Genomic DNA, 15610 nt, shown 5'->3' with positions numbered 1-15610 from the left:
TGTTGGGTTATATTGCTTGTTTCAATCTCGAGTATATTCCATTAATCCTTTAATGATGATAGGATAAAAAAATCGTTTTTTCTTACTTTTTAGAGTGAAACATAAGTTTAGAAGGCCCTAGGAAAAAAATTGTTTATGGGTAATCGTTTACCCAATCGTCTTTAAAGGGTTAAAAATATTTTATAAGTATTTTAAAAAGAAATTTTTGTTTGTATTATTAGGATTAAGGATAGAATGATCAAAGACGCCAGAATATTAACTTCTTCATTTTTTTTTTTTCAAATTTAAATTTTTATTCATCTCAATCATAAAATAGGGTAGAGTGATGCAAGTTGGACAGGGATTTTTTTCTTGATAAACACAGTACTAAATTTTTATGCTAGTTCTATTACTTGGTTCCTTATGTTAAAAAAAAAATTCCCAGTCAAACTTTGTACTTGTGAATTGTCGAACTTGTAATACCACTGTCTAACTTGTATCACTTTACCCTATACAAAAAAATCATTCACGCTTCCTCTAGCTAAAATAAAAAGTGTGACAAAGCGTGGAGGCTCTGCGAAATGCTCGAAATCACGTGAAAAAGTTTTGCGTATTCGCTTCACAGGATTTTCTGTGCATATCATTTAAATATTGATTTAAATCAGAGGGGTGCAAGAACCGTTTGAAACCGAATAAATTTCAAATGAAACTTGTGCGTCAATGATAAAAATGATGCATGAACAAACTTATTTTGACGTTTATTCGGTTTCAAACGGTTCTTGCACACCTCTGATTTAAATTAATCCACAAATCATTAGAAAACCACCTAGAAAATAAATTGAAAACACAACTACTCTACTCGATGTCGAGAGGAGAATAAATTTCAACTAAATAATGCCAGAAATTGTACTGAGAACATAAAAAGGTCTATACTGCAAAAAATCGCTTCTCTATAATTTGAATCCTCTGTGAATTATTATAAGAAATAATTATTATTCTAGTCTTAATTACAGCTTTGAATTGTAATTTTAGATATTTCTTGTTTTTGACGTAGATAATATATCTAACATTTCGCAATAAAATTCCGTTAAAAATAGTTTATCATGATGATTCAATTTTGTGGCTACCGCCTACTTACCATTACCGATCTCATCAGGTAAACTGCAGAAACCCTGAATATCACAGATCGTATATGCCAAAAAATATCTTAGAACATTCTTGAAGATCAATTCAATTATTCTTGATGATTTAGATTAGAGATTAAAAACCATTTCCAAAATTGAATTATTCATCCGCTACCATTTCAAATTCATGCGATTTGAATTTCGACTTTTGAAATTTGCCTGCGTTCGAGAAAAATTTCGAGCATTTTTGCATATCAAATTTGCATGCCTTGCTCGCGGGAATTCCCTTTGTTGGCCCGGTTAGTTTCTCATATCGTCTTTCTCAATCCAGTCCAGAACAGTTTGTTTACTTACCCTGTGGGTTTCTGCAACGATTTCAAATGATTGCCCTTGATCTTTTACGGATCAATCGTAGAATGTTTTTGCTTCATTTTGTTTCATAATAAAGAATACTTATTCACATGAAATTATATGTATTTTATTACACACAAACATGCTACAGAACTTCAAAAAATTCAAATTACAAAATGGGTATACTGTAGCAGGAGTGGAAACAAATAATCTTTGTAGCGAATCACTGAGGATGACTTATTTCATTTCAGGATTTTATGGAGGATATAATTACTTCTTGTTGTGATAACGCAATTTATTCAAAATCCTCAATTTTTCTGAAAAGAATAATAAAATAAATAAATAAATATTTCTGCTCACCTCACAATAAATTTTGTAACATCTCTGACTTTTCCGGAGAGTGCATGAAATCAAGATATAGTCGTCTTGCTTACTCTCATAAGTGAATTTGAAAACATATTTACTAACAAAAGTCATTGTGTGTTGGGCATTAATTATCTCATCTACTATAATTCTAACTTTCTAACTTTAATTCTAACTTTTCCAAAAAACGTTTCGCTCCTATATACAGTCCCGGGATTAGGGTGGTGCCATTATGTGTGGCCTGTTTTTAAATATGGCCTCATCGCAATTTTTGTCAGAAAATGATCCCGAAAACCAAAAAAAAAACAATGTGATATGTTATTTTAAGGGTCTTAAGGCATCAAATATTTTTAATTTTAAGGTTTTTTGAAATAATTTTGTGACATAGTAGTATTTTTTTGTGAGGAGGCCATAAGTCAAGACAAAGGTCATAAGTAAAATGCCACAACACCATATATATTTGCGGGACTGAAAAAATGCGAGAAATGTTTTTATGCATCGTAAAAATTTGCATATACACAGGAGATTTCTTTTGGATGAATCAGCTGTAGAACGAATTTTGCGCGGAGTAAAAGTAATCAGAACATAAATAAGGTAAAGTACCCTCGAGTCGACCGGTTCCTCAACTCGGCCACTTGAATTATTTGAACCAATTTTTGACGTTTTGTAGTCAATTTCTATGAAATTTTCACTGATTTACGTTATATATAATATAATAGACCTTATAATGTTAGATCGGTAAGACCATATTATATATAGCAAATCTAAGTAAATTGAATAAACAGTCCCACTGACTGGCCGAGTTGAGAAACCGCCCGACTACAGGGTACTTTACTTATACAACTGTTTAAAAGGAATGCATTAACAAACAGTACTTTTTGGCCAGAGTTTTTCAATAGATTGTTAGAATATTTAAAAATTTTACCCTAATAAAAGAAATGAAAGTTTTATTTAGTGCATAATTTACCAGAAGAGAGTATGGGAGCATTGTCAATCTCTGCTTCGAGTAACTTTTCCTTGCCATTTAGTCTCCTCAGCTTTCCACGGATCAATGACAGCTCCTCTAGTGCTTCGCCTAAATTTGTCTTATATTGTGAGATCTTATTCTGCAAAATAATTTTTTAACATAATTAATAATAATAATAACAATAATATTAATAATGATAATAATAAATAATAAGGATAATAATACAGTAAAGTCCCGCTATAGTCCATATTTGGTTCCAGATTTGACACTTGGGTCGCACTATAGTCCATGTCATTTTTCAAAATTATTAACGACTTTTAGTATTGAAATTGCTCGACGGCTTTCACTTTCTTTGCGATTGTGGTACTTGCCCCGGTTCTCTTCATTATGGATCACAATTATCACAACTACTCTATAAAGTTTGCCAAAAATATTAGAATAATTGTGACAACATTGCATGTCGCGTACTAAAAAACATAACCTAACTTAAAACAAGTGTTTTGAAATCAATTGTGGACTATAGAGCGATGGCCTATAGCGAGACTCTACTGTAAGTCATAATATTAATAATAATAAGAATAACACAGAATGACATAGTTAAAGTTTATCAAATGGACACTAGGGGAGCTTTGGTAAAAAAAAAATGAATCCAAAAACCTCAAAAACAAATAACCTTCATTATCTCGACACCTGAGTAATCGATAAGATCAAGTACTATGTATGATCAATTACTTGTCAATTAGTCCGTTCGCATTATTGATATTTTGGTTTAAATATAAAGTATTTATTATTTCACCAATTTAATTCGGGATAATCGAATGGCGTCCCCCAAGTTCAGATCTAAATTGAATTTTCATGCATTCCGCGTTATCTCACGATAAGAATCTCACCTACATAAGCTGATATAGAATAATTACTGGTTTTCATTAAATGTTATATATACATATTATACTTACTTCCAGATCTCCAACAACTTCTCGATGGCGGGAAGAACCAATCTAAAAAGAGAAATTAAATTATTGTTTATTATTTATTGAATAGTGACATATTAATGTGTTTTCCATTTTATTCGATTATTACATAATTAGATAGAGAATTTAAAATTCAAAAAATTAAACTTTAAAATAAAATTAAACATTTCACCCATATATACAGTAGAGTTCCTGAAATTTGAACTCCTCAAATATAAACGACGCGACGACGGCTGAATTCAAAGGGGTTACGTGAAGAAATTTTTGAGTGGAGTCTGAATTAGAATCAGTTTTCTCTGGTGTTTCTTCAATATTATCGTATTATATTAACTTCCGCGACAACTTTCATTTATTTAACAATAAATTATATTGATATGGTCTGTAAAATTATTTTTCCTAATTTAGGAAAAGTGCATTTTACATGAACTTTGTTACATTTTTGAAAATATCGTTCAAATTTGAGGAGTGAGAAATTTCATCTATACCCCCCAAATGTTCATATTTGAGGAACTCTACTGTATATCACTTTTCTGTTAGTCCATGTGATCCTTTATATTTTGGTTTAAATACAAGATTGCATTTTTTTTCATGAGTTTTATTGAAAATTAGTTCATAAGGTCCCGCCACTCTCCTAAAGCGAATTTTTATGCAATTTAAATGGTCTCATGTTAAGATTCTCAGCTACAATAAGCCGAACAACAAAAAGAAAATTATTTCGTTCTAAAATAAATTAGCGCTTAAAATTCTACTTTTATCATAAATGTTCTGTAAACATTTTTTGTTTATAAAAAAATACTATTTTAGTACAAAAAAAATGCATTTTAATTGTGAAAAATTATAATAAAGAGATATTATATTACTAGTTCAATCGATAAAAAATTGTTACTATTGGAGAATACAAATAGTTCACTTTTGAAATCTGCTAACTACTGAAGTACACTACTAGAGTCACACTGTATTTACCTGATACTCATATCCATATTGCATATGTGGATATATTGCAGGGTCACTCTGTGCCGCCACCGTCGCATAGCGTTGCAATAGCATCTGTGTCGGCTGTTCCTGCTGCAGTTGTAGCTGTTGATTCTGTTGATATTGCTCTTGCTGATGCTGTTGCACCTGCTGCGATAGTGGTTGCTGCACCTGGTGATATTGTTTTACAAAAGGTGGTTCTCTGGGAGTGACGTAATTATGGGAAGGTAGGTGTGGCCCTTGTTGGATCATAGGGGTAGTGTCAGGGGCAGTCTGTGCCTGCAACATTGTATACTGTTGCAACAGCATCTGTTGCGGTTGTTGCTGCAGTGGTGGCTGCTGCAGTGGTGGCTGCTGCAGCGGTGGCTGGTGCAGTGGTGGTTGTCGCAGCAATGGCTGATACAGCGGTTTCTGCTGTACCGGTGGATGCTGCAGCGGTGGCTGTTGCAGCGGTGGCTGTTGCAACGGTGGCTGCTGCAGGGTTGACTGCTGTACCAGTTGCTGCTGTACCAGTTGCTGCTGTACCGGTGGCTGCTGTACCGGTGGTTGCTGTATCGGTGGCTGCTGTACCGGTGGCTGCTGCAGCGGTGGCTGCTGTACCGGTGGCTGCTGCAGCGGTGGCTGCTGTACCGGTGGCTGCTGTACCGGTGGCTGCTGTACCGGTGGCTGCGGATGCGGTGGCTGCTGTACCGGTGGCTGCTGTACCGGTGGCTGCTGCAGCGGTGGCTGCTGTACCGGTGGCTGCGGATGCGGTTGCTGCTGCTGATGCAGTTGTGGCTGTAACTGATCTTCCTGATATTGTGGCTGTTGCAGCTGGTGCATCTGCTGTTGATCGTGTTGCTGTTGCATCATGGAAGCTGTAAATGAAAATACATTTCACAAGGTCTCAATTAAAAACTGAAAGCTTTACTTCTTAACATTGGAGGAAGAATAGTGACCAGAAAGTAGATTTTATCCTAATTGAAAAAAACTCAACTTAACCCTCCAACCTTCAATTTTTAAATATGCAAAAAAGTAGGAAGATAATTTGTTCTGGCATAATTATGATCCATTAAACTTAAAAATACCATCCACTCCTCATTACCTCTTTTATTTTAGGCACCAAGTGCGAAAATATAAAAAAATTTTGAAACTCTTTTCGCTTCTCAAATTTACATTTTATTTTTTTTCATTTTTTTAAATTAAAATTCACAAAATATAACGACATAGATTTGAGAAAAAAAAATTTATTTTAGTCAGATTACTTTAAACCGGAATTTTTATGAATTAGGAAATGACATTTCTTGCACATAAATTTTTACGACTTTTTGTCTGACCTGTCACACAAAACGGAGCACAGCAACTAAATGAAGAGTTAAAATGCGTTCAAACCTTCAGACGATGTTAGTAAAACTCTTACCGAGGGCACTATAGCACTTCTAAACAAATAAAACCTTTAATGTCACAGTAAATGCGGTTTTTGTGATGCTACGCTGGAGCGACTCTTAACCGTTAGAGGGTTAAAAAAAGTATAAATTGATAATAAACTAGAGATAAGCCTAAATCAGCTTACTGTAGAAGAGATTAGTCTCTAGCGGTAAGTTTACAAACTTTCGATATGAATAGGAAAATGGAGTTTCATGAGAGCTATCCAAATGCCTTCACTTTTTAAATCGTGACAATTAGAACCGGAGTTATGGCCAATTTAAGAATTTTTTTTTGGACCCTTATAGCTGGGGTCAGGGGGCTCAGAGGACCTTATGCTTGGTATCGATCGAAAGCTCTAAGGCCCGGCAATAACATATTAAAATTTGAGCTTGATCGATGCCATAGCGGCGGAGTTATTGAAAAAAAAAAACAAAAGAAAGGGGGTCTTCAAAATGGCGGAAGGAGGGGTGAGGGGGATTAGGGTCAATGCACCATGTTGCAATTTTCAGCCGATATATAACCTTTTCCGAAAACCGCAAGTCGATATCTTTTTTAGTTTAGGAGCTATTGAGCTCCAAAGAGCGGCCGGCCGGGAACGTAAATTAGCCATACATATCGATCCCTCAGAATACAATCCGGACAACTCGATTTTTTGCAAAATTCGCTTTTTCGCTTTTCGGGTACTCCTTGATACCCTCTACCTTCCCTGTGAATATTATATCTCAAAGTAAATTAGTCCCAAAGTTATAAAGGTTTTAAATCTGAAAAATCCTATATTCAGCATGTAAAATCTCAACTTAAAATCGCTCTCCTGAAAAGTTGGCCATTTGTGAGTTGTCCGGATTATATTCTGAGGGATCGATATATTCGTGATCAGGAAGTGATAAAACACATTTTGGCAAAGTTTGGGGCCGATCGGAGGACATGAGATATTGTTAGGATTATAATAGGTGAGATTGTTAAGAATCTCACCTAATACATCAAATCAGACTTTTTTTGCATTTACTAAGATTGATTAGAAGATTAGATGTAAGACCTTTTACTGATTTTGTTTATAGTTTACATTTATATTGGTGGTTATTGGTTAATTGTCTCGTCGTTAAAGGGTTAAAGGGCTAAAGGGTTAAGAACAAGAAATTCAATAATTCGGAGCTGAGCAGGGGGTACGAAAAAATATTTTTTTCTAACTTTCTAAGAGCAAGAGATTAACTTCCTAGAGCACAGAAAGGCTTTAAACGTTTAGTAGTGCTCTCTTGTAAGGGAACAGAAGGATTCCAAGCTACAATTTTCGATCACGCCGAAAATTTGCAGGAACTGCAAAATCCACAGAAAATCTTTTATAAGAGGATTTAGAGGGGGAATCTTACCTTGGAAAGCTGATGGCACAAATCCAGAGTTGGAATTCCTTGTTCCCAGTTGCTTAATTCCCGAAGAAAACACACTGAACCTCAATCCTGTTCGTCGACTTATCGCCACTTTTTTTCAGCCGGATAATGAGCTTTTATATATAAGTGTAAAGACAATTGAAACGTTTCAAATCCGTTATAGCAGAGTTTGATTACAGCGCCATCACCACTAATTTTCCATCGATTTTCGATTAGTTTTCTTTTTTCTGTGATGGTGAGGTGAAAGTGGTGTTCTTTGAAAAGGTGATTTTGAATATTACAAAAGTGAAAGTGCGGTGTTGATTAAGTGATTTTTTAGTGAACAAGGTGTAGGTATAGTGCGCGGAAGTGGAAAAAACAGACTAAAGGACAGTGCGCGCGAAGTGAAAAACAGAAGACAGTGCTTTTCAGGACATTTTTCAGGGGCGGAGAATCGCATCGGTCTTAGGAATTTTCGAGGGAGTTTGTGGTAAGTGATTAATTTTTCGTTCTCTTTATCATGCACTTATACTGCTAAAGAATAGGCGGAAAGGAGAATGGTCAAATCCGGTCCCGGAATCGCCACGAACGAGACCTATGTCATTGGATAGACATTAGTATAGGTAACAACTTTTGTTCTGGGATCAATGTTATAAACCATGGAGGAACAGTTCTAGAGCATAAAAACTATTTTTTAGAATGATGAAGAATGATCAAAAGTATTTGGGCGCTGGTTCATCTTCATACAAAGATTAGAATAGACGCATTTTGAAGATATTGATATAAGGTTGAGAAAATGCCGGGACCCAGGACGATAAATGCTGGGAGTCCTTGTAAAAAAGGCCTTTATCCTTCCGAAAAATTGTTGTTTTGACTACGAATTATACAAGAACTGCTAAAATGATCTTGATGAAATTCGGTATAGGGTCAGTGTATGTTTTAAACTTTTTATATATGCATACCACCCCCTCCCTCCACCCTCCGTTCTGGTAGCCCTCATACAAAATGGGGGCACTTTATCTTATAACTCCTTTCTAAGAGGATGTAGAAAGCTGATATTCAACAAGGGAACAAAGCTTATGGAAGACACTTCAACCATCCATATTAATCCCCTCCTCCACCACCCCTTCTAGTAATCCTATACAAAATGAGAACATTTTGACCTCTTTTCTGAGAAGAAGTAGTTTGTTTGTAAAAGAATGAAAAAAAAATGAATAACTAATAACGTTAACAATAATTTTCTAGATTTTATATGCATTTATAGACATCTAGTCGAATTACAGCTTTCTGCCTCCTCTTAGAAAGGAGTTATAAGGTAAAATAGTCTTATTTTGTATGGGGGCTACCAGAAGGGGTGATGGACGAAGAGTTTGGGCAATATGGTTAAAAAGTCTTCTTTAAGCCTTGTTACCATGCTGTATTTCAACTTTCTATCTTTTGTCGGAAAGGAGTTATAAAGTGAAATGCTCTCATTTTATATGAGGGCTACCAGAAAGGGGGACAGAGGAGGGAGATATTATACATGGTTTAAAAGTCTTCCCTAAGCTTTGTTCCCTTGTCGAATTTCAGCTTTCTACCTCCTCTTAGAAAGAAGTTATAAGGTAAAGTGCCCCCATTTTGTATGGGGGCTATCAGAATGGAGGGTGGGGGGAGGGGGTGGTATGCATGGATAAAAACTTTAAGTCATACAGTGACCCTATACCGAATTTCATCAAGATCACTTTAGCCGTTCTTGCGTAATTCGTTGTCAAAACAGCGATTTATCGAAAGGATAAAGGCATTTTTACAAGGACTCCCAGCGTTTATGGTCCTGGGTCCCGGCAATTTTTCAATCTTATATCAGTACCAACAAAATGCGCCTACTCTCGTTTGTGGCGATTCCGGGACCAGCGCCCATATAGTTTTGACCATTCTCCTTTTGCCCCGATATTTTACTAGAATTTGTTTATTTTCCCTCAGTGTGATTCTTACATGATCACACCTATTGTAATCAGTCTAATTGATCGACTTTCTCTGATCAGTCTGATAATCACATGGTATATGTTTGGAGCACCCCTGATGCCAATAATCACAAGTGCTCTTTTCGGACGTTTTTGCGTTCAGAGATATTTTGAAAAATGTGTAAAAATGCGGTTTTTAGATTATATCCCAAAATCTTATTTTACTTTTTCAAAATCTTTCAGATATTTTTGTGAAGCTCTTTATATAGTAATTCGAGGAGATATGGAACAGTGGGAGAGATGGATCTCTTCGCCTCTTGCCTACACATTACGCACGATCTCCACATGATTTGGTCTATTTATGCCCTTCAACATTCCAATGAAAACCTCAAGTCACAGCTTTCCACCTTCAAAATCGTGAAAGAAAATAGAAATTGAATTTTTGGGTGTCTGAAACATGGCCAAAAATTTTTATTTCTCCATAAGAATACTTGTATTTGGAGGTTGAGGAGAGATGGAACACAATAATAATTTTGGCAGCACTTCCGGGGTTAATTTTGGTCAAAAAAATGTGGCTTCAAAATCTTTTCAAGTTAATCCAGATATTATATTTCCTTAATTTCTGGTAAGACTGAGTTGATACAATCAGTGGAATTGTCATCGAAGAAAATGAGCCACATTCTCCACAAAATAAATCATTTAATAGTGAAAAATTAAAATAAGCTCCAATAAATTCAATGAAATACCATTCTTATCTAAAAATGATTTCCTCCTATTTCAAATTAATAAAATAAAACAAAAATATTTCACTAAAATTAGGGGTGTTCCATCTCATCCGTACTTTTTTTGAGTGCCTCAAAATGCAACTTTTTTTTAAAATTAATTTTTCGAAGTGACTATTTTCATCTAGGCTTTTCTAAAATTGATATCTTAAATCTAGTACAGTCTTCAAATGACAAATCAGTGAGATTTGACTTTGTCTTGCGTTAAAAACGTGTCTGCAATATTGAATATAAAAAGGTTGTTCCATCCCTGCTCTAATGACTATACAATATGCATAATGTTACCTCAATTTTTGGAGATATTAAGTGAGATTCTTAACAATTTCACCTTCTGATCTTACCAAAATTTCATGTTCTCAGATCAGGCCCAAACTTTGCCAAAATATGTTTGGCCACTTTCTGATCTCGAATATATGGATGGCTAAAAAACTTTGCCATCCGTTCGGCCGCTCTTTGGAGTTTAAAAGCTCACTAATTAAGAGAGATATCGATTTGCGGTTTTCGGAAAAAGTTATATATCAGCTGAAAATTGCAACATGGTGCATTGACCCTAATCCCCCTCACCTCTCCTTCCGTCATTTTGAATACCCCCTTTTTGTTTTCTCAATAGCTCCGCCTCCATGGCATCGATCGAGCTCAAATTTTAGTATGTTCTAGCTGGGCCTCAGAGCTTTCGATCGATACCAAACATAGGATCCCCAGACCCCCTGACCCGATCTACAGGGGGCCAAAAAATTTCTTAAACTGGCCATAATTCCAGTTCTAATTGTCAGAATTTAAAAAGTGAAGGCATTTTGGATAGCTCTCATGAAATGCACATCCCCTTCTAACATCGCAAGTTCATAAACCAACCAATAGGATCACTTGTAGTAAAAAGAAAAGTAGTTAAAAAACTCAAATATTCTTTTGTGCATGGAGCTGAAATTTTAGTATGTTGTAGTTGCAGAACATACCTATCAAACAAAAAATACTTAAGTCAATCTAAAATCTTGATTTTTTTTACTGTTGGTCAGTAACATTGAGTACTACATTCCCTAAAAAGGTGAGCTTCCACTTTTGTTTTTTTTTTATTTAACTTCTTTTTACAAATAATTAAAATTTTACTACATTTTCAAAATTAAATAAAACCAGTTAAACTCAAAATTTTGAGTTCAACTTTTCAGGGAATAGGGGAGACCGGGGAGGTTTGGGACACTTTTTCATGTTTTGACTTAGAGACACTATTCCAAAAAATCACGATAGTCTATTACTATACGGTCTATAGGATACTTATGGGTATTGACTTTATAAAAAGTACTCAATAGAACTTGGAAAGCAAATAAGATTTCTTGAAGAAGATAAAACATTTAACTTGACGCTTTGTCCCAAACCTCCCCGATATGGGGCAGTATGGGACGCAAAAGGGGATGTTTGGGACGCATTTTTTCTCGCATAATTTGTATTATTGGAGCACGTTAATTAATTTTAAATGCTAGATTGAGAATATTTCTGATAGAAATAAAAATACTTCACCTTTTATTTCATACTTAGAAATTAATCTCAATTTTATTTGTAAAGTTGAGTCATTTATTGTCAATCAATTATTTAAAGTATTTTCTTCTTATTTTCCATCTACCTTTCATTGCTTTTTTTATTCAAAATATTCAATCATGATAATCAAATTCCTAAGGCGAGTATATTCTCTTAACACTTTTAGTTTTGAACTCATTGGCGGATTCATGTTTGATTTTACGACAACTGCATGGTACCTGTTTTTTCCTTATTTCTCTGAATTAGCTCTCGCCTTGCCTTTTCTGGAGAATTTGTGAAAATTGTACAGAATATTTTTCGAGAAATTTTCGAGAAAATAGTTTTTAAAGAGATTGGGCAAAGGTCCAATATCCTCTGAGAAGAAATTATTGATTTCCAAGATATTGGTGGTTTAATTATCCCTGTAGTAGAGAAAACTGGTCCACCAGTAAAGTTTGCACAAGAAGGAGAATTTCAGCAGAAACTAGGCATTACTCTTCATTTTGACAATAAACAGTTGCACACCACCTACAATCTTGTCGAAAATCATCCCCTTTCAGGTGTCCCAAACATTCCCGTGTGTAGTTTTGGTATTTGAAATCTTTATGTAAAAAACAGGAGCGTATAATCTCATAGAGCACTCGCTCTATGATGCAAGTGTCCCGGGTTCGAATCCCCTTTAGGTCACCAGGATTTTTTCTGGCGTTAAAGGCGTTCGAATTTGCATCTAGTGAGCTTCACTGCACTTGATTCCACGGGCATGGGAGTCCCATTATCTCATTAGATAGCAGTGTAATCTGGGAACATATTTTTATACAAGTGTCAGAGATTATACTAATAATAATGCTGGTGGCACTACCCGTGGAATCAAGTGCAGTGAAGCTCACTGCATGCAATTCGAACACCTTTAACGCCAGAAAATATCCTGGTGACCTAAAGGGGATTCGAACCCGGGACACTTGCATCATAGAGCGAGTGCTCTACCACTTGACCCATTGAGTGCCCAAAGAGATGGATTGGCCCATAATACATATATAGCAGAAAAATATTTAAATTTTCAGTCCTCTTTTTTAGGATATTTGCCTCACAAGCGATATTCATTTTGTGAAACTTAATTTTCAAAATTTATGCATTTGTGAGTGTTTTAGAAAAATTTGTATTCCCCACACACGAAATTTGTTGTCAGTCTTAGAATTTTCCTTGATTTAGTGGTGAAATGTCATTGTCTATTCAATTTTGTGAAGTTCATATTTCATTTTTAACTCTGCGGAACAGAAACTACAAGGTTTGAATTTACTATATCGTAAAATATTTTATTGGTTTTATTAATAAATTATGCGTTTATTTAGTAACTTATTATAGTAGGGTAGTTTGCGATTGCAACTCAATCACCGGACAGACCGAGAAGGAGTTCCAGGAGAACTCACCAGCCGCCATAGGGACCAACTAGCATCCCAGAGGATAAACTACTAGCCCAGAGGACCAGTCAATAGCCCAGGGAACTAGCCAATAGGATAAGCCATCAGCCAAGAGGACTGGCCAACAGTGTAGAAGAAGGAACCACCAGCCAGCTATCTGGACCAGCAGCTTACAGAGCCAACTATTCAACGTCGAGAGTCTACTTCACCAGCAGCATGAGCGAGTGAAGGATCAACAGAACGGTGAGCATTCCTCTTCCCATCTCCTTCTCCTCAATGACTAACAGACTAGACTGAGAAGTACCGAATGAGCCATCCCGCTTCCCGTCTCCTCCCCCCCAGCGAATAGCTTGACCACGATCGTCAATAATCTATCCGCTCCCTGCCTCTGGAGCAGTCAGATCTACGAGCTCAAGATGCCCAGGGCAGAAAAAGAATGCTGATCCTCAACGCGGAGAGCATCCTCTGCTGCTCAACCAAGGTACATAACCCCTATGGGAGCTCACAACGTGCAAAACAGCCATCCGATGACACCTCCGGCTCTAGAAAAGTTCCAAGCAGGATAGCTACCAAGCTCAACAACAGATATCTCCAATTGCTTTATCATCACTGCGTATAAGAAATAAGTACTGAAAGAGGAGCCACGAAAGTGAAGAAAATTATGAAACTGCCACCGGCAGAAGAACAAGAAAACCAAAAAAATGCTGTATACAGTGGGGGCCAAAATAATAGGACCACACTTGCAAAAACCATTATTTTTTATCTTTTGTATCTTTTTTATTCTAATACGTTCAAATAATTTTGGAGTAAAAATGTTTAAATAATTACCTTTGTATAGAATTTCCATTGATTGGAGATCTCTTAAAAATAAGAGACAAAAGACGGTTGGATTTTGAATATGCATGGAGGGAGAGAGAAGGAGGAAAAAGTGGTGAATAAGATCAGCTGGAAAGAAAGTAGGGCAATGAGGGGGAACTAGTCAGACAGTTACGTAAGACTTGATTTTTGCAAAGAGACGTGAGAGAAAAGTGTATTAGATTTATTTGTGTAATTATTATCAAAAATATTAAATTAAAAATACATTAAAACGACAGTGACGTAGAGTTAAACTGTGTTCAGTCTAGTAGAGGAGAATATTTGTGAATAAAATAATTGGTGAAGGTGAAAAGTGTGTTTCACTGCCTCAGTGGATTTGGAGAAGGGCATTTGGCGGTCATCGAGGAAACGTCTTCTGGAAAATCCAGCCGCCTACGTTCCGGATCACTGTTGAAGATATTTAATAAAGGAATATATATTTCCAGGTACGTGAATATCACAAACGGTAGAAGGAAGCCCAAGAAACACACAGTCCCTGACAGATTTATAACACCACAATATATTTATAGGTAAACTGGGCAGGAAGAAGAGGGTATTAGATATCACAGAATCCTATCACAGAGAAATTATTGTTTACCACAGGTAATTCTCCACAACCTTACTTCGAATATATATTGTATTAGCCGCAAGAGGTCTCTATTAGGTAAGATTCATAACAATCTCACCTACTATAATCCTAACAAAATTTCATGTCCTCCGATCGCGCTCAAATTTGGCCAAAATGTGTTTCACCACTTCACTGGTAAAAATAAAAGGATCGAATTTATCCAAATTTGATCCTTTTGCAAAGGATGGATCAGATCAACAAGTTCTATTAAGCCGGTTTGGATTATCTGTCCCTTTTTCACAGACTATCTCGATACACAGGTCTCTCAGGTATCTGGCACTTCGATATCTGGCTGACAGCTGCCAAACACTACGACAGTTAATGAATTGAAACCAATTGAAACTTTTTTTACTAAGTATGCAGCTTGTCCAGCATGAATTAATATGTTATTTTTACTTTATCAAAACCTTTGATATTTCATTGTGGTACAAAATGAAAGATAAGTGCACCACAAAGAAAATTATGTTGCTTTTCGACAGAAAATAAATTCACATAGCGCAAGATAGAAAATCGTTGATCAGATTAAAAAAATTCAAGTCTCATTTGTCTCGTCCCTCCGTCAGCCGTATATCGGAGAGAGCTGTGTAGTGAAATTATATTTGAACAACGTAATAGGTCCATTTTCTTTTAAATAAAAAAATGTAACCTATGAATTGAATAAGTGGAGCTAAAGCTATAATTTAGAAAATAATGACAATTTTCCTATTTAATTGCCTGAATTGAATTTCAATATTGGTGTATTCTGTCCAATATAGAGGCCTGTAGCGGACAAAACGACTTTTATTCTACGGTGTTAATTATTTTAAGATTTCTACATAAAAATTATTTGTAACAATAAGTTGGGAAAAAGGGGGCCTCAGTCGATCAGTGGATAGAGTAGTGGCTCTATGACTGTGAGGTCTCGGGTTCGAGACTAGGCAGCTGCAGATGTTTCAGCTGTTGTATTGGTCTCGAATTCGTCCAGTGAATGTATAGAAAAG

General features: G+C 35.8%; 1 protein-coding gene across 1 annotated transcript; it reads right to left on the bottom strand.

Annotated features, from left to right (window-relative positions):
* Nucleotides 1-3740: 3740 nt before the first annotated feature.
* Nucleotides 3741-13166, bottom strand: LOC129809177 (uncharacterized; the record flags this gene model as incomplete). Its single annotated transcript, XM_055858988.1, has 3 exons — nt 13157-13166; nt 4719-5584; nt 3741-3782 (listed from the first exon to the last, which is right to left on the bottom strand). Coding segments are annotated over exons 1-3 (918 nt in total), but the record flags the coding sequence as incomplete, so codon positions are not given.
* Between the last annotated feature and the right edge of the window lie 2444 nt (nt 13167-15610).

Source organism: Phlebotomus papatasi, unplaced genomic scaffold (assembly GCF_024763615.1).
Source record: "Phlebotomus papatasi isolate M1 unplaced genomic scaffold, Ppap_2.1 HiC_scaffold_402, whole genome shotgun sequence".
In the NCBI taxonomy this organism is placed as follows: Eukaryota; Metazoa; Arthropoda; class Insecta; order Diptera; family Psychodidae; genus Phlebotomus; species Phlebotomus papatasi.
The sequence above is the reverse complement of the archived record's forward strand: the minus strand, read 5'-3'. Positions and strand labels throughout refer to the sequence as shown.